The sequence below is a fragment of the Aplidium turbinatum genome, chromosome 1 (assembly GCF_918807975.1).
Source record: "Aplidium turbinatum chromosome 1, kaAplTurb1.1, whole genome shotgun sequence".
Lineage (NCBI taxonomy): Eukaryota > Metazoa > Chordata > Ascidiacea > Aplousobranchia > Polyclinidae > Aplidium > Aplidium turbinatum.
In genome coordinates this window covers 34,017,924-34,045,001 of record NC_137472.1, presented here as the reverse complement: position 1 = coordinate 34,045,001, position 27,078 = coordinate 34,017,924, and the positions used below count along the sequence as shown (strand labels likewise).

Here is a 27,078-nt window from a genome sequence, read left to right as displayed (position 1 = left end):
GCATCTTTAAAGTTATAGCCCAGTCAGAGGAAAAATTCTGAAAAATCTAAAGAAAGCTTTCCTGTCATCTTGCAAAGAAAATTGACTTCGAGAATGTAATCAAGGCGTGGCGCAGTCAAACCCAATGCTTTACATTACCCTTTTGCAATTGAAGCTCTAAAGACGTTTCCCAACAAGAGCTTGATCGGAAGCTGAGTCAATGCTAAAGTAGCCTACAACTAGCAGTTTTAATTTGTGACTGCTTTGCATTATGTGGATTACGGTCCTAAACAAGATTCACTGATGACTTTAATGAAATTAAAGGAAGTTGTACGGTAATCTAAGTAAGCGAAAGCTGATAAGAATAGGCTATTACTCGCAAGCTAAAGTTGCAGTGGCAATTATCAATTTAAAAAAAAAAATGATTTTCTTTTCCTGAGGGCAGAACGCTTTTATAACTCCACTTAACTAGCTGAATCATTCGAAGGAAATGTATTCTACAACAGGCTACATTGTAAAGGATTCGATAGTTGTTGGAATTGACAAATGTATCAACAAAACCCAAACATATCGTCGATGAGTTTGAAATTCCATTTCATCGTAGGCTATTATGTCTGTTGTGCAGTTGCGGGCATGTGGGACAAATTTAACCCATTTGTAGGCTACAACAATGACATTTTTCAAGACATTTTGGATGAGTTGGTACTTTTGACAGAAAGCCACACAACAAACTTCAGCTGCAAACCAGAACTAACCACCCCATAATCTCAACACAAGGAATCATTGATTGCAACTTTCGAAAGGTTTTTCCAAATAGTTTTGTTATGATTTTTTTTTGTGTTCCGGTTGCTACCTCCAACGGTTGCGCTTTGAGAACGTGGTTTTAGCAATTACTGAAATTTGTAAAGAATTGTTTGCGCTCCAGTAGGCCTATGACTCAAAACCGATTGAAAAGCCTAACTATACAATACATGTTGTGCATCAATTCAGACGCCGCAAAATTTTATCATTTGATGTTGTGATCCGTAACTTTGCATTGCAAAAAGTCCAGAAAGGGTTGAACTAAATCAGGGATGTCCAAAGTCCAGCCCACGAGACGTTTTTGTATGGCCCGCGCCTGTTGTTGTACAATGTGTTATTTTTGGCCTGCAGACACACAAACATCATATAAATTCAACTTGCAGTTTTCAGAAAAATTATTGTGGCTGTTGGCCCACGAACACTTATTATCAAATCTGGCTCGCGTGGAAAAAAGTTTGGACACTCTTGAATTAAATGCTTGGTTGAACTATTTTCGTTGTCTGTAGGTAGGCCTATTGTGTGTTTACAAAGCTTTCTAGACAAAAAAGTTTGCCTCAATGGCATTTTTGCAGCAAGTGTAATCCAGTGATTACGATGATTTTTACATTGAACGAAGTTATTTTCATGCTGAGGAAAGTAGGCTAATTTCAGCTTAACAGGAACATGCAACGCATTATTTGCTAAAAAATATTATGGGGCCCATTTTTCGTATTGTTTCCCGACCAGTGCTGACTTCTCTTGGAGGCCCTGTTCACAATAACTGATTTGTTGCGCAAGAAATGTTTATGATATTTTTTGCTGATAAACAATGCATAGGCTATAGGCTACTAGAAAATTAAGCTGAATTTTTTTTAGATAGCATTGTTAGTCTTTTCATTTTTGAAACATCATGTCGGGAGCCTTTAGCCACCTTGTTTCGGGACTTACAAGCCATGATATAGTGGTGCCAGCCGTCATTAAAACTTTTGTTGTTCTCTTACTTGCACTTTATTAAACATTTAGATGGATTTGTCAATGATATTTCAAATTTTTTTGGCTAATTGGTTATTCCACCTTAGCCTATGCTTAGTTCAATTTAATAAACTACCACCGTAACACCTGTGATAAAGTAAAAATAAAACATGTTCGAAAAACTCATCGTGGGGAGTTCATTGCTACTGATATGAAAAAAGCAGTTCAAGACGTTCTCGAAGAACATCAATCCATCCGATCTGCAGCAAAAGCAAATCAAGTAGATGGATCTACACTGTCAAGATACTTGAAAGATGCAAAAGGAAAATATGCCTCGGGTATGATTTATCAAAAGTCATTTATCACCACTCAGGTAAACCACGTGAGTTTTTACTTTTAGCCTGAAATCAAAGTGGACATGTTTGATAAGCTAAGCCTTGTGCAAAAAAAAATAATCATGCTTAACTTTGTTAAAAAAGCTTCATCACCATTTAACTGTTTATTTAAAAAGGCTTTGAGATTCACTATTTCGTATGGAGAATAATTATTACAAACATGATATTTATTAAATTTTCAATCCTATATGTTTTTAGGTGTTTACTCAAGGTGAAAAAGATGCATTTCCCTAATACCTGATGAAATCTTCGAAAATATTTTATGGTCTTTCCCGAGAAGTTGTCGGCAATTATAATTTTAATTTGCCAAAGCATGGCCACCTGGAGACCCACCTATATTTAGGTGGCCATGGCCAAAGCTAATAACAAAGTAATTCCTCTTAGTTGGGATAAAGATGGTTCAGCAGGAAGAGACTAGTTTTATGGGTTTTTACATTGCCAGAAGAGTCTAGCCATGAAAATACCTGAAGCTACTAGCTTGGCTCGCTCCATAGCCTTTAACAGACATAACCTAAAACTTTTTTTCACAAATTTAGAAGTTTTTCTGAACATAGACTTACAGTAAGCCCAAATAATATTTGGAATCTGAAAAAAATTGGCACCAGAATAGTGCACAAACCAAAGAGGGTATTGGCAGAGAAAGAATTGAAAACAGGTTGGCCATTTAAAATCAGCAGAGCGAGGTGTATTGGTGGCTAGCCTATGTGTAGTTTTGTTAATGGAGTTGGCCAAGCTCTTCCACCTACAAAGCCTACTTTTTCTAAGTGTGCAGGGCCTGATTAAGGCTCACGGGGGCCCGAGGCACAGCTAAGTTTAGGGGCCCCTATTGGCAATCGCTTTCGATGCAGAGCAGGAGTGCTCAACTGTTACTGCAAAATTGTTACACAATTTGAAATGTTTCTCGGCAGCCGATTTGTAGCAAGAATTGACAGCGATAGACACGTGTTTCGCCCATGAGGCTGGGCTCATCAGTATCGCACCGTATTCTGCCACAAATTTATTCGACCACCGCTTTACCAGTCAGTTTAACTCTTATCTTTGTGGAAACAAAGAAAGAGCCAACAAAACCAGCAGGCGCCAGGGCAGAGGACATTGTGAAGAAAGGGGCGTTCTTCCCGGCTATCAGCGAATCGCAGCTGCTCGCTGTACTAGTGAGTGCTCAGCCTTGTGCTGATAGCCGGGAAGAACGCCCCTTTCTTCACAATTTGAAATTGTTACTCAAAAATAACAAGTGTGCACACACTGGCACAACAACTTTCACTACCTACGCCTACGGTAAGGGAAAGTGCTATAAAGTGGACCGGCTGATAATTTGGACCACTGCTATTTTTTCAATGACTGAAGTAAATAATTTCATGGTTTGTAAACAGCTTGAATTGACCTTTCTTACTGACCTAGTTTTTACTATTTCAGATTCAAAGGATTGAGCTGGTTCTTTGTTGTTACTAGAGGTTTTGTGTTTTAGGGGTCTGCGATGTTATTTTGCTGGTCTGAACTATTGAAAATTTTTCAAATATTGCTACAGTTACAAAAGATTATACAAAAGTAATCTGCAGGAGAGGCATTACTAATGACTATCTGCCAAAATCTTGAAGAAATGTCCACTGTTAAGTGTTTAATTCTAAATGACACCAAGCAACATAAGATTATGCTAACTGTAATATGGACCACATAACTGTTTGGTAATATGGACCAGTGGTCCAGGTTATGGTCAATTGGTAGAAATTTGTTTCTCAGTAATGAAGACAGGCATAGAAATGAAGTTCCATGAGATTTATGCATTTTTTTCAAACTTTCTAGAGTGCATCATAAAGTAGCCTATATTTGTAACTTGCTTTCTTATAGTGATAAAAGCTACTACCAGTAATTTGCATAATCACTTTGATATTATAAACAATTTGATTAAGTTTTGACGACATGTCTAAGCATGGAAATTGGATTTAAAATGGATTTAAAAAAGCAGGAATTTACCCCATTAATGCTCTTGTACTTGATGAAAGTGATTTTCACTCAGCTGATGTTACTGACAAGCCTCATGAAGTAGACACCTCTCCACACAATGTATCACCACTGATAATTGATGATCAAGATATGTCTACTCAAGATGCAATTTCTCGAAACATTTCACCTTTGTCACAAGATATGGTAAACATTGAGAAAGTGGCAAAAATTCTATCATGTCAACAGAATTAAATGCTGGAACTTTAGCTGATGCATCGTATGAAGCAATCTCACAAGCACCAGGACCATCGTCATTGAGTGTTAAGAACTTATAACCTTGTTCAGTTAGCATTTCATGCAGCGAATCTGTCGAGGACATAAGCCCACTTCCAAAACAAGTTACAAAGGGAAGAAAACGTAGAAAAACTACATAGGCTACTGTGCTGACAGGTACGCCACACCAGGGCCGGATTAAGGGTGTATGGGGCCCTGGGCTGAGCTGAAAGTGGGGGCCCTTATCAAGTGACATTTTTCGCTAAAAATGAATGGTGGAGTGGGGCTACGACACGGGCCCAGTTGCATATATTTGTGGCACCGAGCCCCAAACAGCGGACCAGTGGCGTAGCCAGAAAAAATTTTGGGGGGAGCCAAATATTTGATGAATTGAAGAGAACAACAAAGTGTTTGATTTAAAGCCATCGCCACTTGATGTGCAGTGGCGTATCCTGGTGGGTTGAAGCAATAAAAGTGGTAGGGGGGTTAGATCGTGCCGAAGGCACGCGTATTCTAGGGGGTCCGGGGGCATGCACCCCCGGAAAAATTTTGAAAAATTACAGTCAAATAATGAATTATAGCGCTTTCTGAAAACACTTTTAGAGTAATATTTGTATGAAATTTGTTAGCAGATAAACAGCTATTAACTTATTAAAGAAAACTCTTACACACGAACGGGCAAAAACTGCGGCTAAAATTAGAGAACACTAAAACCTCAGCTACACAAAAACCCAACAGAGTAAGCCATTCTGAAATTGCTTCCATAAATTAGTTCAAAGAAACGTAAATCGCGTAAATTTTGCGCGATTTACGATTTGCAAAATTTATTGATGTCTTTCTGTGTGTCTAAAACAAGTCCTTGGGGGTGTTAATAGCCAGATGTCTTGGAAAACGATATAAATTTCTACAAGCTTTATTAAATTTTCAACAAAAGGCTCAACTTTGGAATCCAAACTTAGAAAATTTGGGGGGGGGGCATGGCCCCTTTCGCCCTCCCTGGCTACGCCTATGCAGCGGATCACCTTCTTGTTTGCCCTCGGCTTGCAACACGGTGCAGTAGGTGGGACCTGTCAGTGTATAACTCCGTTGCGGAAGAATGTGTCAATCTGTTGTGTATCAACGAACTTTAGAAGACTCGATAGAAGAAGAACTGCATCATATCTAACTGGCCATCTTGTATCAGATAATGTCTTCAAAACAGGCAAACCATCTAGGAATTTTCGATGGACTTGCCAACGATGAGTAGACAAGACGAGCCATGAATAAAGGCTTTGCAACAATTCAAAAAGCTCAGCGGCAGAACGGCATGTTTCTACAGGACATTTAGGCTGGCGATTAAATTAAGTGAATGTGCTGTGCAAGGGACATAATGAGCTACACTACATTTCTCGCGCAGAAGAGCTTGAAGACCGTTATACTTGCCACTCATATTGGCAGCATTATCATAACTTTGACCCGTAATCCGTACCATTTTCGGATATGAAAGTATCAAATAAATATGTTTTTTGTTTAAAAAAAAAGAAGAAAAATTGAATAACTGGGGTTGAGCAGGGGTGCTGCAGCACCGCAGCACATTTGGGTGAGCCACCCTTGCTTGTTTGAGATACGAATTAAAGTAGTAATCTCCAGCTGTGCAACTAAAAAAATTAGTAGATTTTTTTCTTTGAGGTGGGGGCCCCCAAAAGTGGGGGCCCTGGACTTCAGCCCAGTGCGCCCCCCCCCCTTAATCCGGCACTGCGCCACACAAACATAAAATCAAGTTCACAGAAAAAGCTAAACTAGCAAAACAAGTGAGAAAAGGCTTTAACCTTTAAGTCTTCAAAAAAAGAGAGTTATTCCAAGCAACGCTGCGTCTGCATGCACTTGTCTTGTGTGTGACGAGTTCACTGATGAGGATGGGATTCAGTGTTGTCAGTGCAAGAAATTGGCCCATGAAAGTTGTGCTGATATATCAAATGCTCATTTTTACTATTGTGACAACTGTGCCAACGATCAATGATATGAAACTTGTTTGAGATGACTATCAAGAACGTTTCAGACTATTTTTATTTATTAAGTGTTCGTGTTCTATTCCATGCCTTTGAAGTTTGACTTCCTTGATATATTTACTTTCACATTACAACGGTCCATATTACAGTATGGTGGTCCATATTATGAAACAGGGTGGTCCATTTTAGAAACTGAGTTGATAATATGGACCACTATATAAAAAAAATAATAATGTAGTTTTCTTTGTTTGTGTTATGTTTTTTTAATTGGAATTGTTTTTGCAAACCAACTAGTCTGTAACTAATCAAATAAAGTTAGTTGCACCCCAATGTTGTGGATCTTTTTAAAAATATTAAGATTTTTCATTAGGTGGTCCAAATTATAGTACTTTCCCTACTAATGTAAAAAAAAATGGGGCCCCCAAAGCCAAGGGGCCTGAGGCCTGTGCCTCGTGTGCTTCATGGTTAATCGGGCCCTGTAAGTGTGCATAATAAATCGCTTGCATATGCTAAACAGTGGTTCCCAACCGGGGAGGAATTCCTCCCCAGGGAGGAATTTTACAAGTTCTATTTTGTGAAGGCCAGTGGTTTTTAAACTGCGAGTTGCGGCTGCTTGGTAAATTATTTTTTCGCAGTTTATTTCAAATGCAATATTAGGTCGCTAGTCAATGTTAGTAGTGATACAAATTACTGGCAATGCAAAATTCATTGTTACGTAACTGGGACTTAGTTGTGATGCAAATAATTTTAAGTCGTGTATTTAACTTCATTATTATAAGCATTTGGCGCCAGTCACTGTAGTTATAAGGAAGATTTCGCAATCGAGTGACTTTTGCAGCACGAGCGTAGCTTGCTAGTTAAAGCAACTTACTGTATCATTTTTATGCAAATTCTAGTTGCAAATTTTAGCCAAATTTGTTTTAGCGACATGAGCAGTAAAAAACGTAAATACGATGAATCTTATATGCAGTAGGGCAAAGTGGGGCGTGTTGTCACAGGGGCGTGTTGTCACTGCACGATTTCCATGTGATAACCCAAGCGTATAATCACGAGTTTTCAATGGAAGGCATAGTTTTCAGTTCTCTTTCGTACAAGAAGTGAAGGTTAATAAATTTGTCCCCACAGCAGAAATTATGAGGAGTGCCATTGAATTTTGGGCAAAATCAGGTTTTATAACTAAACTAAAAAATGGTCTGACAAACTAAGGTATGATCATAACTGATCAGGAAAGATACCATTCGTTAGCTTTAAGCCTGCTCTTTTCATCATAGCAAACAGATAAGACATGCAAGTAGAGATGTACACATGGTTGTTGAAACCACGTGATTTCATACCACGGGGCGTGTTGTCACAACTGTGACTACACGCCCCGTGGTGTGCATTTTTAATATTAAGAAACATAAAAAATTATTTATACTTATACAACGAGGTAATACGCGTATTTGTTAAAGTAGGCTACAACGCTTTTTTAGGAAATAAAAATTAATATTAGATAATGATACACACATATATTCGATAGTGACACATAATTCTCAAGATGACATTTTTATTGTTTTTGACAATGGGCAAAAAATTTTTACCAATATGTTGTAAATTAAATTTGTTTGCAATTCGCATATTTTTTTATTCGTTCAGCCTGTATTAAAACTATTTTTTGTTGGTTTCTGTCATATTTTAGTCATAAAGCATGTGCAGAAATTCTGTGACAACACGCCCCGGGGTAGGGCGTGTTGTCACAGCCCATTTACTTGCATTAAACATGCATTTATGTAAAAACGAAATAATCCAGAAAAACTTTAGCTGTAGCTAAAAGAAGTCGAATGATACCTCTTTCAATTGCACTATCTAGCATCTCGATACCATTAGTAGGCTACAGAACGAGATATATGCTGATTTGTAAAAATTGTGACAACGCGCCCCACTTTGCCCTATGGTTTTACATCAGTGATTGTCGGTGGTATGGAGAGGCCACAGTGCGTACTTTGTAATAAAGTACTCAGTAATGACTCAATGAGACCAGCGAAGCTCAAGCAACATTTGCAAAGTGTGCATCCTCAGAGCAAAGATAAAAGCTACTTTGAGCGGAAGAATAAAGCTCTAAAAATGATGAGACTGGATGCTTCGAGCGAGTTTTGTAGAAGAAACAGCAAAATTGTTGAAGCATCATATGAGGTCGCGTTAGAAATAGCAAAGCAAAAAGAAACCACACACTGTTGGGGAAGCATTAATCAAGCCTTGTGTTTTGAAAATGGCTGATAAAGTTCTTGGGAAAGATGCAGAAAAAAAATTAGCTGCAGTTCCACTCTCAAATAGCACAATTCAAAGACGAATAAAAGATATGTCTGATGACATCAAAAGTCAGATAGTGCAGCAAATCAAAGATGCTCCCTTTGGTCTTTTTGCAATCCAACTGGATGAATCCACAGACGTCTCATCGTGTGCACAGTTGATGGTATTTGTAAAATATGTTTACAATGATGCATTTAAAGAAGAGTTTCTTTTCTGCAGCTCTCTAGAAACGAATACAAAAGCAGCAAACATTTTTGAAAAGGTCTCAACTTTTTTTGAATCTGAGCACTTGGAATGGAATAATCTTGCTGGCTGTTGCACAGATGGAGCACCCGCAATGTTGGGGTGTCATTCAGGTTTTCAAGCTCTTGTGAAGCAGCTCGCTCTAACAAGCAAAAGTGTTCATTGCATGCTGCATAGGCAAGCCCTAGCTTCCAAAACTTTACCTGATTCAATTCAAACAGTTTTAGAACAGATGATACAAATTGTTAATTTCATTAAAGCCGGAGCTTTAAACTCGCGTGTTTTTAAAAGGCTGTGTATCGACATGGATTCAGACCACTTGGTGCTTCTCTACCATACTCAAACTCAATGGCTTTTCAAAGGAAATGTAACTCGAAGATTCTTTGAACTTAGAGAAGAAGTTAAAGCATTTTGTGAACTCAAAAACAAGACAGAGTATTGTTCGTGGCTGGATGATGAAGAATGGATGCTCTCTCTGGCTTACTTATGTGACATTTTTGAACAACTGAATAACCTCAATTTTCAGATGCAAGGCAGGAATACCAACATCATTAAATTTGTTGATGCATTGAAAGCTTTCACATCAAAATTGTCAAATTGGAAACGAAAAATCCGAATGCAGAATTATTTAATGTTTGAGAAATTAGATATGCTTGTTGATAACAGAGAGAATAAACTGCCAGTGCAAATCGAAAATGGTATTTTGAAATATTTGTCAACACTTGAAAGCGAATTTGAGAGATATTTTCCAGAAATTACGAATGTTGAACTTGACTTTGTTAGAAATCCTTTTACATTTTCCGTTGAAAAGCTTTCAGATGACTGCCAAGACGAATTTTTGGAGCTGGTTAATGATTCTTCAGCAAGACAAGCTTATCATGAAAAACTTCTCACACAGTTTTGGATTGAAATGAAAGATTCCTATCTGAAAACTACCGAAAAAGCTCTGCGTATTCTTATTCCTTATATGTCTACATACCTGTGTGAGGCAGGATTTTCTACTCTGCTACAAATCAAGACCAAACAAAGAAATAGACTCGATGTTGAAGATGACCTACGTTGTGCTTTGTCCCAAACTATGCCACGCATTCAGCAACTCTCGGATGATAAACAAACACAAGTTTCTCATTAACTGATTGAGTTAAAATAAATGATGTTTCGTTATTAAATCAGTGTGTTTTGTTAAGCTTAATTGTTACAGGGGAGGAATAAACATTTTCAAAATCAGCAAAGGAGGAATGTACCAAAAAAGGTTGGGAACCAATGTGCTAAATAGTGCTTCAAATGGTAGTCTTTGTTTGGCCTGTCAATCTGGAGACGAACACTGAGTTTTTGCTTAAAATTTCAAACATTTTGTAAAATGTGTAAATGCGTGGAAAGAAAATCCTTCAGTTTTGATAATGGATAACCACAAACGTCACTTATCAGTTGCTGTGATTAACTTTGCTAATGACAATGAAGTTACTTTATTCACTTTTCCACTTCACTGTTCACATCAAATGCAACGTTTGGATGTTTTCGTCTATGCCCCATTCATGGGATATTACAATACTGCTTTCACACCGGCAAACATTGTTTCAGGCTTCCAGAAGACAGGAATATTTCAATTGAACGAAGATATTTTTCTTGACAATTTCTTTCGGCCAAGTTTTGTTAGAGAGCAACCTCACAGTGACCTAACCAAAAATCAAAATGTCTTGAATTCTCCAGAAAATTTGCCAGAGGAAAGGAGTGCTACAAGCAGTTCATGTGTTACTCCCAAACAAGTAAAACCTTACACAAAAGTTCCTTCAAGGACAAATAAGATCAATCGCAAAAGAGATTTTTCAGCAACTTCTATTGCTTATTTTAACATTTAAGGTTTGAAGGCATTGATTTGACACAAAAATAATAAAACTAATTCTTAGAGCTGTATTTTAGATATGGTAATTGATTTCTTTGTAAAAGTGCTAAAATATTGTCATCGGCTTATCGCTTCCGATACGCGTCTTATCGCTCCCTACATGTGGGGTGCGATAAGACGCTTGGCGTGTGCTTATGTTTTTGATCGTAAATTAAACAATTGTTGAAATGATAGCTTGTGATTTTGTTGAGAAGTAAATGGCACCAAAAGGCATTTCAACACCAATTCTTAACGACAAATATTAACAAACGTGGTTGATCTAAAAAAAAGCGGCTCGCAGGTCCTGACCTTTTCCTACGTACGGTATGTTACGTTTTGTGGCGTTTATTACGTTACCCTTTAGCTACACTTTTTTCTACCTTTTTGCTTTTTTAAATTTGAATATTTACAAAGTTATTTCGCTTGAAACTTTTTTGTTGTTGAAATTGTGGTTCATCTAATTTGGTTTGGATCCGTGATTGGTTGAAGCTGTCACTTAGCCCTACTAAATAATAAAACGTTCAAAAAATTAAAAAATCAAACGCTGTCGGGAAGTTCCCTCCAACTTCAACGTTACTTGCTGTTGTTGAAAGCAGGCCTGCTTAGTAGTAGGGTGTTTCATTTTTTCCACACTTTCGAAATTGAACACGTTCGGGTTTGCGTATGATGGTATTTTGGCCACTGATTTGAAAAATGTAATTTTTATTCCATTATGACGTCATTTAGATGTGGCACCGCGTGGTCGAAATTCGTGTGGGGCTAAAAATAGGGGATTTCCCGTAACTCGGTAACGGAACATGGTAGAGAGACGAAATTGGTGTCAAAATGCGCAGAAGGGCCGCTTTCCTATACCTTCTCAAGAAACTTCATTGCCGTATCTTTCCCGCAAAGCAAATTATATCGAAAAAACGATATTTCGCATACACAAGGTGTTGCTATAAGTTCAAATTTTTTCGTCAGTGGAGCTGTTGCTACAAATTTATCTTGCATTACTGCTACAAAGCTAAGAAAAGGAAAAATAATGAAAGTTGAGAGTGAGACCCATTTGGCTAACTTGGAAAGTTCTGATAAAGACGAAACTGATCCAATTTTTTTGCTAAAACCGATCACATGTGGGAGTCAGTTCGCAAGACTCTGGAAGTGAGTAGTGAAAGTTGCATACTCGCAGTCCACCGAATGACAAGCATCCGTCAGCAATCCGACCAACCCTTCTGCTGTGGAGGTGCTGAAATCGCTGCTTCTCCATCGACGATGTTCCGTCAACGTAAAAAAGTTCGCATGATGGCATTGCAAAAGTTGAAGTGCAGAATGTTTTCCTTGGCCAGTTTATCAACGAGAAGCGTGGCAAGGCGAAAGCATTGATCGCAGTTAAATCTTTTTCTTCCGGTACATCTGTCACAAGTGAAATTTTGTACAATACCATCACACTAGATGCTTGCGAAAGTATTTTGCCTAATATTTATTCAGTAATGGCAGACACGACGGCGGCCAATACTGGTAAAAAGTCGGGGGTTAACAAACGTGTAGAATGCAGTAAAATCTTCAGAAGGTCAATTAAAAAATGCACAAACAAATCGAATGGTTTGCTGAACAGAAGTAAGTTACCAAAAGACAAAACGACGATTTTAGGAGCGATCAAATGTGCATGCTGGTGTTGGCTTGTTCTACATTTATGGATGTACCACACAATTTGAAGCATCTTTTGATTTATAAACAAGAAACCATATGCATTATGCAACTCATATTGCAACATGCGTCATGTGCGCCCATGATGTACCTCCATCTTTCTGGAGGTCGATTGATCAGTAATCGTTCCACTGAGCGACGAATCGGAAAGCTCAAAAATCTTATAGGAGAACGAATTAGTGATGAAAGCAACCGACGTGCCGATTTGCGACTTCGTGCATTTTTGTGCAACAAGTAATGATAGTGCTTATTATACTACCGGTGGCGTTGTTTGCTGTTAAAGAGTTATGTTGTTATTAGAACATAACTCGAACTTAGAACTTAGAACGATCAGTTAATACAGGCAATAGAATGAAAGAAATGAGAACGTCCAGAAATGTAAGCCGGTTTTGCAAAACATCGTTCAGATATACAGTACTGCAAGATTAACTGTAGACATCATTAACAAGTTTAACAGTATTGATATCGTACCAGTATCAATTTATCTCTGCAAATTCTCAGGTTTGCATTACGAATACAATTGCTAAGTTTGCAACAGAACAATTCCCTCGAGACCGTTAAAGAAGTATTACGAAAAATAACTTGTTTAGGAGCAAAACAAGTACCGTGCATCATAAGTTGTAAAAAAACGTTTTTTTCGATATAATTCGTTTTGCGGCGAAGATACGGCAATGAAGTCTCTTAAGAAGGAATAGGAAAGCTGCCCTTGTTTCGTCTTCGTCGAAACTTTTCAAGTTATCCAAATGGGTCTCACTCTCAGCTTTCATTGTTTTTCCTTTTCTTAGCTTTGTAGCAGTAATGCAAGATAAATTTGTAGCAACAGCTCTACTGACCGAAAAAATTAAACTTATAGCAACACCTTGTTTATGCGAAATATCGTTTTTTCGATATAATTCGCTTTGCGGGAAAGATACGGCAATGAAGTCTCTTAAGAAGGTATAGGAAAGCGGCCTTTCTGCGCATTTTGACACCAATTTCGTCTCTCTACCATGTTCCGTTACCGAGCTACGGGAAATCCCCTATTTTTAGCCCCACACGAATTTCGACCACGCGGTGCCACATCTAAATGACGTCATAATGGAATAAAAATTACATTTTTTAAATCAGTGTCCAAAATCCCATCATACGCAAACCCGAACGTGTTTAATTTCGAAAGTGTGGAAAAAATGAAACACCCTAGTATCTAGCCTACGTTACTTCCGCTTATTTTGATAAACAACATCGCAACTTCACTTTGCAAATCAAGCGACGGTTCAATAACTTGGCAGTGGCAACTATAGCTTATAGGCAGTATAGTGAGTATAGTGACTTTGACTGGAAGAAATTGAACTCAGGAAAGCTAAGTAAAATTGATCGTTTTTATCTTATCTGGCTGTTAAACTGTTTTTCATATTACCGGTAGTTTTCATGTTGTGTCGATGAAGAAACATGTTTTATAGCCTACTGTAAACATTCGTTAAAACGATTTGAAGATTTTGTTTATGTAAATGTCAGGTGTCAATTACTTTGTTATTTAATCACTACTAGAAAAGCTTGGAACACTAATACCTTTACTTAGATGGAGGCCACAATCTCACACAGCAGCAGCTGCGTATGGGAGAGTGGTTCTTTACTTTTCATAACTTGATTCTCATCAAAACAAGTCCGTAATTTATAAATATTCACAGCTAAGCAGGCAATTTACAAATATTAGCAACAGGCAAGCGGCGAATAAGACAGCTGAGTGTATTTCTGGGGACAAATCAAATTCAGAAGACCTTTCTACGATTGGCAGCAGTTTTACGGTAGTGCAATATGCTTTGTAGGCTATTTGTAAAAGTGGTTATAATTTTGCTTAATTAGTTGAAATGTTTCAAGGTCTGAATTGGGATTAAGTTTATGTTCTATCACAGTGGTTCCCAATCAGGTTGTAGAAGATTAGCTTCTGGCATTCTATGATACGTTAAAACACATTTGTTTTCTTTTTTGAAGAAAAAACTCCGTCATTGACACCACGACAAAATGCCAATGCTAAAAAGTGGGTTCAATTCCACGTCTGTGGGAAATTTATTGTTGCTTCACCAAAGCTAAAATTGGCGAGACAGGCTCAAGAAAGTTAGAGACGAAACTCTAATTTAATGGAATATTGTTCTTGCAGAGCTTGTCTTTTTATGGATCTTTGCGTTCGAGGAAATAATTACCGAGTTGCGTTCCTATAGGCAGAGCTGGTTCTCAGGAACTGATTTGCCAATAAGAGGAAGTTAGTTTCAAATTTCATGAAAGAATATTTGTCAGGAACAATAAAAGCCAATGCAAATTAAAATAGCAAGAAAAACGGTTGACAGGAAGAAATACAGAATTCTGTATCTATAGCATTGTACCGGGAAGTAAAAACTTTCACATCTTATGTTAGAAACGATTCCCCGCCCATTTAATATTATTGTGGTATCTCCGCTCCATTCTATTTTCATGCTTGAGTGACCCGGCCATGCATTAACAATTTTGGCTAGTTGATCTTTCTTTTTACGTTTTGGCATGGACTGGAGTGGTCATTGTTTTATAAATCTGGAGAACTGGAGATTTGGAGTGACTAGGGAATATGTAAGAATTCGGTAAGCAACTGTTTGTTTCGTTTTATTATTGTCGTTTTCAATACACCATTTCTTCTAATAAGTAAGGCCTGCACTTTATCCAGTCTAGGCAAAAAACGTTTTAGACATCATTTATAAAACATACCTTTGCTTGGTGCAAGGTTATGCCTGTCTAGTTAACTCTAGCTAGTTGTGTAATTTGTTTGTTATCCTAGGGTAGTCTTTTCAGGTCTGCCAAGGATTCATTTATGGTATGTGCCTTTGTCTAGCTCACTTTAGCTAGTTGTGTAATTTGTTTTGTTATCCTAGGGTAGTCTTTTCAGGTCTGCCAAGGATTAACTTTTTGGTTTGTGCCTTTGAGCCTGCCATGCTGTAAAGTTTCTTTGAACTTTGTAACTAGTTGTTTGTTATCCTAGGGTAGTCTTTTCAGGTCTGCCAAGGATTCATTTTTTGGTTTGTGCCTTTGAGCCTGCCATGCTGTAAAGTTTCTTTGAACTTTGTAACTAGTTGTTTGTTATCCTAGGGTAGTCTTTTCAGGTCTGCCAAGGATTCATTTTTTGGTTTGTGCCTTTGAGCCCGCCACGTTGTAAACTTGGTTTAAATTTTGTAAATAGATCTTCACTTTGGGCAGTCTTGTCAGGTCCGCCAAAGATTGAAGCTTCTAAGCCTGTACTCTGTCAGGCCATTGTTCTAGTCAGGTAGAACTGGTTACCGTTAAACCCTGTAATTTTAGTAGGTTGCTTACTGACATTCTCCGTAACATCGTGAAGGTCAATTGTCACCTCACCAAAGGTAAGTACCATACAGATTTTGTTTTTTGTAGCTTGTATATTGCTGTGTGTTAATTATGGCTCGTAAAAAGCCCAAGCAAACTCCAAGACGGAGTAAGCCAAATGGTTATGCTAGTGGCTCAACAGAGCAGCATGAGGCCGCCTCTAATATTAGTGGTCAACATGACAGTAGCGAAGAGCTGCCAGGTCTTGTTGTGTTAGAACAAGAGCTGGTTGAAATCGAGCTTGGCATAACTTCCATCGACATGGAGCTATGCTCAAGTGATGATTTCCTGAGCTCTTCTGAAGTTTTGGAGGTGAAGAAAAGATGCCTTGAACTTCAAAGGAAGCTCTCCCTTAAACGTTTAGATTTACTCAAATGCAAACCACAGCAATCAGGCTCAATAGAATCTAGGATGAACCGTATGGGGGAAAGCATTTATGGTTTGCTTGAAGCATGCTCTACCCTCATTCGAAGCTGCCGAGAACAATCCAAGCAAGTGTCACATCAAACATCATCGGTAGTTATGGATGCAGGCAGTGACACAGGCAAAGCTGCTGAGTCTAGCAGTCACGTGACACCCCGTGAGAGTGGTGTAAAGATACCACCTGTAAAAGCAGAACAGGGTATCCTTCAGGGCAGCAGTAGTGCTAGTAATATTCTTAATCCTTGCGCATCTCCCTTTCGCACTGAAGCTAATAATAGTAGTGAATTTCCCATCGTCGTCCCTCAACCCCAGCTCAGTGCAGGGTTTCAAAATGTTCATGGTCCTCGGTTATCGCTTGAGAAGTTTGACGGCAATGTGTTAAAGTTCTTTAACTTTAAAAGGCGTTTTGAGCGATACATTGAGTCAAATTATCTAAGTTTTGAAGATCGCATCGCCTTTTTGGAGGACAATTGTGTAGGCCAGGCCTTGGAAGTAATATCTGGCCTGAGTTGCTTGCAAAATAGTGAAAGAGCATATGGAATGGCATGGGATAGATTAAGAAAAAGGTTTGGCAACCCTGGAAAACTCATGGCCAAAGTGAAGGAAGATTTGCTGCAAGGACCCCCTATTTCAGAGTGGGATGCGCCGGGCCTCACAAAGCTTTGCGACAAGATGTATAAGTGTGAAGTCAGTTTCGATGGCTGGGGTAAGTCTCACCTTTTAAACAGTGACGAGGTGCTTCAACGGCTGTTCCTGCGACTTCCTTATAAGTTAAAGGAGCAGTTTGTTCATGTTAATCACTTAGGATCGGACTGTGCCACGTTTGGTGATTTAAGAGTCTTGGTCGAGGATGCAGCCTCTCGAGCCGACAGCCAATATGGCCATCTTATGCAACCAGGCAAAGATGTTAAGAGAGCTCCACAACCATCGCTGGCTCGATCTAATCCGCAAGGTGGCTACAAGCGTGCTTCGGTTTGCACAACCCAAGAGCAGATTTCCCAATCTGCTAACCATAAGCAAGAGTCCTGTTGTTTGTGTGCAGAGTCGCATGCCCTATGGAAGTGTGAGATGTTTAAACAAAAGCCTGTTGCAGAAAGAAGAACCCTGGTGCAAAAGCATAGACTGTGTTTTTGTTGCTTGAGAGCAGGCCACAGAGTGGTTGATTGCAGATTTAAGAAATCTTGTGCAACGTGTGGATCGAGGCATAATTCACTTCTGCATGTAAACCGTGTGGAAGAGGAAAGCCCCTCTGCTCTGAAGAAGGGCATCTCAGCAACAACGTCCGCAACTGTGCCAGCAACATCTGGGACAACAATTTTTAAGGTTTTGCCAGTTAAGGTATGGGCTGGGGACCCCTCCAACTATACCTATACTTATGCTTTTATCGATGAAGGTTCTAGCGTCAGTCTATGCTCCTCAAGCCTCGTATCTCGCTTAGGGGTTGCTGCGACAAAAAGCAATGTGGAGTTGCTGACCACCAATGCTGTCTCCTTTCATGACAAGAAAATTGATTTTTTGGCTGTGCAGGGAATGGAAGAGCAGGCTGTGTTTTCCGTTGCAGATGCTCTGGTGATGGACCAGATTGTGGATGTCAGCCACAGTATTCCCACCGAAGCACTTAGTAGTGCATATAGTCATTTGGAGGACTTAAAGTTCCCTGAACTAAAAGATAGGAAGGTTGAGTTGTTATTGGGCAGCGATCTTCACCAGGCTTATCTTTTGCAGGAAGTTCGTACTGGCGCACCAGGAGAACCATGTGGACTGCACACTCTTCTGGGTTGGACCATTTATGGGAAAGATGGTGGCGATAGGCAACTCAACTCACCAGTAATGGTAAACTTTCTTAGCGTAAAGGAGTCTTGCGATAGAATGTTAAATGTATTGTTGCAGGATTTTAATGACATCGATGAGCCACAGGCCCCCTGTCCTTCAATTGAGGATAAACGTGCGCTGCAGATCATGCAGGACACGGTGAAGAAGGTGGATGGACACTATTCTGTAGGGCTGTTGTGGAAGGATGAAGACCCGGACTTGTGCAATAATCGCTCTATGGCACTCAAGCGCCTAGAGGGAATGAAGCGCCGATTTATTACTGACCCGGTGTTATTCAATAAGTATCGTGATAAAATGCAGGAATATGTTAAATGTGGCTATGCTGTGCCACTTGAAACTGGTGTGGTAGACACACCAGGGAAGACGTGCTATGTGCCCCATCACTGCACGACCAATGCGGCCAAGTTTAGAGTCGTTTTCGACTGCAGCGCGAAGTTTAAAGGCGTGTCATTAAATGACAAGCTGCTTCATGGCCCAGATCTCACCAATAACCTTGTAGGAACATTGTTTCGCTTCAGGCAACATCCGATCGCTGTTGTGGGCGATATTAAGGCCATGTTTTCCCAAGTACGCGTAGACGAAGGGGACAGGGATGCCTTTCGATTCTTATGGTATCCGGACGACGATCTCAAGCGGGAACCTATCGACTACCGCATGCAAACACATGTGTTTGGAGCAAAGTCGTCGCCATGCTGTGCTGCCTTCGCGCTTCGGATGACTGCCAAAGACAATGAAACAGGTGCCGATCAAAACACTGTTAACTCAGTTTTAAAAAATGTTTATGTTGACGATATTTGTCATTCATGTGAATCGCCGGACCAGGCTATCGAACTAATACAACAACTGCGTGAACTATTACAAAGTGGCGGCTTCCATTTAACTAAATTCCTGTCTAACAGTGCAGAGGTCTTGAGTTCTGTGTTGCAGGAAGACTTGGCGTCGAAGGTCGATTTGCCTCAGTGCCAGCTTCCAACGCAGAAAACCCTTGGTGTTGTGTGGAATGCTGCGAGCGATTGCATGGAGGTGAGGGTGAGTATCCAACAAAAGCCTAACACCCGGAGAGGCGTTCTCTCCATGATTTCGCAAACATACGACCCACTAGGTCTAATACAACCCTTCATTTTACCTGCTAGGCAACTCCTGCAGCAGGCATGTGACGCTCAACTTGATTGGGATGAACCCCTTAATGGCCTTGGGCCAGTAAACATTAATTGGGAAGCTTGGTTAAAGGCCCTTCCAGAGCTTGAATGTGTTTCCATCGCTAGAAGCCTGACTCTTTTTGGTAAATGTGCTATCCGCTTTGAATTGCATGGTTTTTGTGATGCCAGTACCAGTGGCTATGGGGTCGTGTTTTATGTTAAAGTGTTTTATGATGATTCTGTAGTAATTTGTAATTTTCTATTTGGCAAGTCTCGAGTGGCTCCATTAAAGCCTGTTAGCGTACCTCGCCTGGAGCTCACTGCTGCTGTGCTCGCTGCCAAAGTCTGCAATTTTATCCTGACGGAGTGTGATTTTAAATTCAATTGTGTTGTCTTATGGACAGACTCAACTGTTGTGCTGCGTTACATTAATAATACTTCGACTCGTTTCCACACCTTTGTGGCTAATAGGCTGAGCACTATTCACATGCTTACCAGTGTCAATCAATGGCATTATGTACCGACTACCTTAAACCCCGCTGACCTCGCGTCTCGGGGAGTTTGGCCTGATAAAGTTAATACCGCTAAGCTTTGGTTTAATGGTCCTAAGTTTTTGCATGATGTCACGAGCAATTGGCCAAACCAGCCCGACTTTGTTGGCGGAATTTCGTCAGACGATCCAGAGGTTAAAAACATTGAACGTTGCTCAGCTCAGCAACACACGATTACGGACTCAGACTCTCTATGTCGGTTGTTTACCCGCTACTCGCATTTCCACGATCTGCAAAGAACGGTTGCATGGTTGCTTCGCTTCAAATTGTACCTGAAAAGGAAATGCCGAGATGACTCCTTGACTGTTAAGACAGATTCGCTCAGTGTCGAGGAGATGGACGAAGCTGAACTTGCCATTGTCACAGCCGCCCAGCATCAAGCATACCCGACGGTGTTCGCAGTTCTCCATAACCACCCAGGATTTGACGCCCCGGTGGAACTCGTGTCCGACCTGCAGTTGAAGAAGCATGTGGCTTTGAAGGAGCTACAGTCCCTAAACCCCTATGTTGTTAACGAAACGTTAAGAGTTGGTGGGCGATTGCAACAATCTTCTCTGTCAAGCGGAAGAAGGCATCCGATCATTCTCCCATATCAGCACCCAATCACCGATCTAGTGATCATGAGGTATCACGAACGAGAAGGACACATGGGATGCTCACAAGTCCTTACCGCCATTGCTTCCCGTTATTGGATTGTCAAAGGGCGATCAGCTGTTAAAAGGGTCTTGCATTCCTGTATGAACTGTCGTTTTTGGAAAGCTACCGCCGGAAAACAGCAGATGGGCAACTTACCTGCTCCACGCGTAAACAAATCCATTCCTTTTCAAGCTGCTGGCACTGACCTTCTTGGTCCATTGATGGTAAAGAGCGGCCGCAGCAGTGTTAAGCGATATGTTTGTATTTTTAATTGTTTGGCGACCCGTGCTGTGCACTTTGAGGTCGTGCAATCCCTGGAGGCAAGTGCATTCATTCAAGCCTACCGAAGATTCTGCAGCCGTAGAAACGTTTGTCCTACTGATCTGTACAGTGACAACGGAGGAAACTTTGTTGCTGCAGACCGCGAACTTCGGCAAGGACTCAAGAACCTCCATCAAAAGAAAGTCACCGATGCCTTACTTCGGCATGAAACGAACTGGCACTTCAACCCTCCGCGTGCTTCACATCAAGGCGGCTTCTACGAAATATTTTTTCGTTTATTAAGAAAATTGATGCGGTCGCTGGTAGGAAACGCTACGTTGGATGAGTTCGACCTTCTAACGCTGGTAGCAGAGATTGAAAGAATTTTAAACGATCGTCCCATCACTTCGCTCCCATCGTCACCAGATGATCTGCAAGCCCTGACTCCAAGTATGATACTCACCGGATCAGCTTGTGACACCCTACCGCCAGATGTTTTTATGAAGGCTGACGGTTATCGACGCTCTTGGAGAAAGACCCAATACCTCACAAACAAGTTTTGGGAACAATGGCTGTTGCAATATCTCCCTCTGTTGCAGCCCCGACAAAAGTGGTTTGGCACATCTCCAAGCTTGAAACCAGGCGATTTGGTACTGGTAACGGACGAGGCAACTAAACGTGGGCACTGGCCCAAGGCTATTGTAAAGGAAGTTATGCCGGACACTAATAAACTTGTCAGACGCGTGCGAGTAAAGGTTGCTGACGGTACAGAGTTTGTTCGCGACATCAGAAAGATCTGCCTGCTAGAGGGCAGTATGGACTTTTAAAATGACAATTTTGTTTTCTAGGCTGGCTGGTTGGCACGATTGCACAACTGACATTGCTCATGCTGCTTAGGTTTTATATTTGAATTGTATTGCGTGTTTGTGTTTATTTTACTATTATTATTCTTGTGCTCCTCACTACCGCAGCTAGCGCGGCGTCGTCGATGCATTTGCATCCAGCAGTTCTGCCATAACTGTGTTATTGACTCCCATCAATAGTGTTGTTTCTATTTGCATCCTGCAGTTATTTACACTGTAGCAGTCTAGCTCTGTTTTTGGTCTGACTATTTCACACACCTGTCTCACTACTAATGCTTTTGCTATGTGCGATATTATTTTTCGTGTTTTGTCAATTCATTGCTTAATTATCACGACTCGACTTAACAGTCGCGTGTTTTTTCTGGTAGCCTACTTTTGCTCTGACGTTAATGTCACTTGCGCTGGTCATAGCATTGTGCAGTATTAGGTTGTATGTGTGCTTTTGTTTATGCCATATCCCCACTTCTGCCACTGGTACCATGTATGCTATCATTTGTTTTTCGTGTATCCGTTTATGCTGACTTCCAGTTGTCGGTAGACTTATGTTTTTGTGCTTAATTTTAGCAATCGCTAAGCATGTTGGTCAAAAGGGTTTTTTAACTCCTCTTGGGCGTGTCTTCGATGTCCTTCTGTAGGCTACTGTTATGCATGTTCTATTAAGTTTGTGTGTAATGCAAGCCAGCCTTTGTGTTGCAATTGTGATCCTTGCTAACCGCGAATATTTTTGATTCTGGTCGACATTTGCATAATTCATGTCAATTGTCGTTTATGTGGCCACCTTGTGGCAATTAATTGGTTTGTGTTTTGCTTCATTTTAATCGTTTTACATTGGTAAAACCCTCATTTGTTAAACTCTGGTTTTGGGGGTGGGTATGTTAGAAACGATTCCCCGCCCATTTAATATTATTGTGGTATCTCCGCTCCATTCTATTTTCATGCTTGAGTGACCCGGCCATGCATTAACAATTTTGGCTAGTTGATCTTTCTTTTTACGTTTTGGCATGGACTGGAGTGGTCATTGTTTTATAAATCTGGAGAACTGGAGATTTGGAGTGACTAGGGAATATGTAAGAATTCGGTAAGCAACTGTTTGTTTCGTTTTATTATTGTCGTTTTCAATACACCATTTCTTCTAATAAGTAAGGCCTGCACTTTATCCAGTCTAGGCAAAAAACGTTTTAGACATCTTACGTCCTCCAATTACAACGCAGAAAAGTATTTCATTGATTAGCCAAAACAATCATGACTGCATAGGCTATCAAGCAATGTTTGCACTTACTTACTTAGATATCTTGAGGTTTTGACTTATGAGCCTATAAGCTAGTGGTTTTTAACTTTTTGTCTCGGCGGACCCCTTTTGATGCCCTCAAAGTGGTCGCGGACTCCATCAATAAGTTATCTGAAATTTTAGTATATCGCGTCTCCTAACGGAAACAAATGTTTCATAGGTTCAAAGCGACGTACCGGTACTTAAAAGAATTTGCTAAACTCGCGACGCACTCATCACGATTGATCACATTGACGAAGTTATGTTAGAAACTATATGTTGGCAGACAAGATCAAAAATTAGTGATCTACAGTATATTATTTTGCTTTCATGTTTGTCTACAGTATAATTTTTTCAAAAATTTTCAAAAAGTATTTTGTTCTTTTGGTTCACAAAGAATTTCTCCCTTTTTTTATGTTTTTATTTGTAATCAATATTTCGTTGTCATCACAGTCTTAGCAAAACTATGAGTGCAAATTGTCTGATGAGTGATGACTTTGATAAATAATGATTATCTTCTGTCTCAAAAGAATATAGTTGAACAAAGGCTGCTTACCGTTATAAAATACTAATTTTTTTGCATTAGTTATTAAACCGAACCTTTGTGTGACGCCTTTGAAATTTCAAACAACGCACCAGGGTGTCGCGTGGCACAGTTTGAGAATCATTGTAGGCTAATACACAAATAAAGCACAATCAACTTTGAAATGTTGTAATTTATCAACCATGCTGCAAATTTGGACACTTTCACAAACCCATTAAGAACGCTTCGCGCACCTTTGGTTGAGAACTGTTGCTATAGGCAGAGTAGGCGAAAATCAAAGCTAAAGTGCAAGAACATGAACACGCAAATATAAACAACAAATTATTTAGGATTACTTGTAGAAAAATACTTTACCATAGTGTAATTTACGTGACCGAAAAAAATTAGGCTGGCACAACAAAAAATTGCCCAACTGTGCACAATTTTATAGAAATAGCTTTATAGGCTATATCGAAACAGCTATCGACTCAGCTTAAGAACATTTATATTATTAGAGCATGGCCGACCATATAGGGGCCATTGTAAAGGGCCACTGTAGAACTAGCTATCGTGCCCAGGCCAGGGCCTTTGAAAGCAATTTTCAATAGGGGTACGAAGAGTTATTCCGGGTCCCCCTCTCACTCCGGGCCCCCTTTGTCTTGGGAAAAACGTGTGATGTTTGCTTAGGCGTATTGCACACCATACGACATTTTACTGCAGAATCGGACATTTATGCGCAATAATAGTATCAAGCTGCAATAAAACTATTCTTTAATTTTAATAGACTAAGCACAATAATACTGAATATGAAAGAGGATAAATATGTCATTTCCCTCATATGATATAGGCCTACCCCGTAGCCGGTCGTTTGGTAGACAGACATTTGGTCGACAGGACATTTGGGTTAGGTTAGGGTTAGAGTTAGGTTAGGCATGGGCACCTGGCAGTGGCTCCGCCAGACCTTCAACAATGGGGGGGGCAAAATATTGACAGTGCAAGACAGTAGCGTAGTCAAAAATTTTGAAACGGGGGGTATTGACAGCCGGCGGGCGCAGCCCGATGGCGTGTTCGCCGAAGGCGACACTTAGCGGCGGGGGGTCTGGGGGGCCTTCCCCAGAAAATTTTGAAAAATTACTTTCAGTTTGGTGCATTCTGAGAGCATTTTTAACAAAATTGTGGGTATGAATATTTCTGTAAAATGGTGCTGTCCGGTGGCATAGCAAAAGGATAAGATCATGTTTTCTTCGGCATTTTTCGGTAATAAAGCTAAGTCTCTATGTTTTCTTGTTGCTAATTCCAGACTGAGATATTTGAATGTTTGGTATTGGCAAAACTCGCTCTTTTAATGCAGTTTTGTTTAAAATTCGGCAAACTTTGTTTTAAAGACATAGGTTGATTGCTTTTTTTTGCAAGATTATTACAGTTTTATTATTTATCAATTTTCTCCTTGGTTGATTCAAAAAGCGATCTTATTCCGGTAAGTCACTAACTTTTATGCTCTGAAGTCAACCCAAAGTTTAGAAAATGTAACGTCATAAAGGTCATACATCTTGATGAGTGTCAAACAAAAAGCTTTGAGACAATGAAGTTACTTTAGGTTATTTCTGATATATTCAAGTTTTGTATAACAAATAGCTGTTTAGATGGTAATCTAGATCGAACAAGCGATCTCAGCAGTTGCAGATGGCTTGCATCCTTGCACAGTTTGACGAGAAATTACATCATAGGCTAAAGCTTTTCTTGTAAACAGTGTATTTACATCCGTAAATTCAATTTGAAAGGTTGAAACCCCCGAACCCCCCTCCCTTGGCTACGCCACTGGTGCAAGACAGTGGTATATTATTTAATTTCTCTTGTTTTCTACCAGGGCTGGAAAAAATGTTTAGCTTCCCAGGAATCTGTTTTTTAGAGAAAAAATTTCCCGCGGTTTACAATCACGATAATGAGAACCTTATATTTTACTGATCTCGGGGGCTGATGTAAACCTTAAAAGTCATGTCGACATATTCTTGATGCCCCCCTTATCGAAAATTGTTCTTTGTAATACCGCTTTGAAGGAGTATTACGACCATGGGCTCCGTTAGAGGGGGCCGCGGGGGTGATAACCCCACCAATTGGAGTGGGGGGTAACTAATGCAAAATTACCCCCCACTAATGTAGAGATAAAAATTTAATTTGTAATATTTTTTTACTTCTGTGTTTTATTTTCATTTTGTTGCACAACTTTTGAGTTTTTTGCTTGGAAACTCCGACTCGCAAGACAACGCCAAACCATCCTGTCAAAAATATATGCATCACAATTAGAGATGTAAAAAAACGTTTTTTTTTGTTTTTAAAAAAAACGAGCTCGTTTTTTTTGTTTTTTATCGTTTTTTTTTGTTTTTTATTCGTTTTTTTTTGTTTTTTTTACCTATTTTGACATTAAATGTCACAATATGCAGCAATTAGGGTAAACTCATTGCAATAGCGTCTCTTTCAACAAAGAAGCAGTCTCATAACTCGTAGAACTTACTTTAAATCAGACTATATGTCTGGTATAGGCCTATTTTTTCATTGCAATTTTGTAGATCCCAAGTCTCAACACACAAGCCATAAACATTTCTCACTGTCTCAAATAGTAGTAACAGTGTCCTATGGTTGGCACATCTCAAGTATTGTCTGTAATTTGGTCGAGCCAGTTGTTAAATGCAGTACCACACTCGTGTACAGTTTCGAAGCCACCTGGGATTTTGGTTAATGGGCATGTTAAGACTAGGTGGTCAGTGTCCTGTTTTTCTACTTAACAAAGGCACTTTTGACCAGCAGTCCACACCTTTTCCAGTACAACGCCAAGAGGTTGTTCCAGTTGATGTGCATTTGGTGCAAACTTGATGAAAATCACACAAGCGGTTCTCGAGTTATAAGTGAAGTAACCTTAGCCACTAGGTGGCTTCATAGATAAGGAGCAATAGAAAAATGGCAATATCTCAAGAACCGCTCAACATATTTGGATAATTTTTACCTCTACCCCATGTTTTCTGGGGTGGGCTATCTGTTTATGAACATTAAAACAAGTTTTGGCGACTACTTTTTCAGATAAAAAGAAATTAACCTCTTGTCGTTACGCACCAATAAAACCATGATGCGTAACTTTAAAAAAAAAATTTTTTTTTAATCGGGTAGAGGAAAGATTGATGAAAAGTTTGGCAAAAGCAGTGTTGTGCTAAAACCCCAACTTTTAGCCCAAATCACATTTAAATGTAGTGAAAGATGGAAGCATTTTGATGTTTTTTATTTTCCCTGAAGAGGTTCAATACTCCTTTGTGATGTCATAGTCATGTTTGTTTTCCCTTAATCACACCATTGTGCTGTCATAGACATTTTTAAAAGAAGTATGGTTGCACTTATCCATCCAAATTGAACTACTGTAGTTTTCAGGACTTTGAGACTTTATCACTTTTCTGTTTTTGCCAAACTTTTTATCAATCTTTCCTCTGCCCAATAGAAAAAAAATTAAAGTTACGCATCATGGTTTTATTGGTGTGTAACGACAAAAGGTCAATTCTCCTTTTTACTCCAGCGTAGTTCCCAAATAAAATAAGTTTTCATCTTTGATGTTTGTTTTGTATCTTTATCCTGCATTGCGGTAGCCTAATATGGGTAAAACTTTATTCTTGTCAGGAAAAGTATTATGAAGCATTTATTCACTATGTGAACACTGAGCAGTGCTGAAAAACTTCACTTTAAAGGGAAATTTTCTTCATTCATGGTTGGTAGTTACTAGCAATAGTTAACATGGGTGGTGGGCATTTGAAAGGAACATTAACCTA

At 39.6% G+C, this 27,078-nt stretch overlaps 2 protein-coding genes across 2 annotated transcripts; both read left to right on the top strand.

The window, feature by feature from the left end:
* The first annotated feature begins 8,576 nt into the window (after positions 1 to 8,576).
* LOC145765133 (zinc finger BED domain-containing protein 5-like) lies at positions 8,577 to 9,992 on the top strand. The gene has a single exon (XM_082576893.1). It carries the CDS (start codon positions 8,577 to 8,579, stop codon positions 9,990 to 9,992), a length of 1,416 nt encoding a protein of 471 aa, XP_082433019.1.
* A 5,853-nt stretch (positions 9,993 to 15,845) lies between these two features.
* LOC145765124 (uncharacterized) lies at positions 15,846 to 21,443 on the top strand. Its single transcript, XM_082576881.1, has 2 exons — positions 15,846 to 19,311; positions 19,573 to 21,443. Exons 1-2 carry the CDS (start codon positions 15,846 to 15,848, stop codon positions 21,441 to 21,443), a joined length of 5,337 nt encoding a protein of 1,778 aa, XP_082433007.1.
* The last annotated feature ends 5,635 nt before the right edge of the window (positions 21,444 to 27,078 follow it).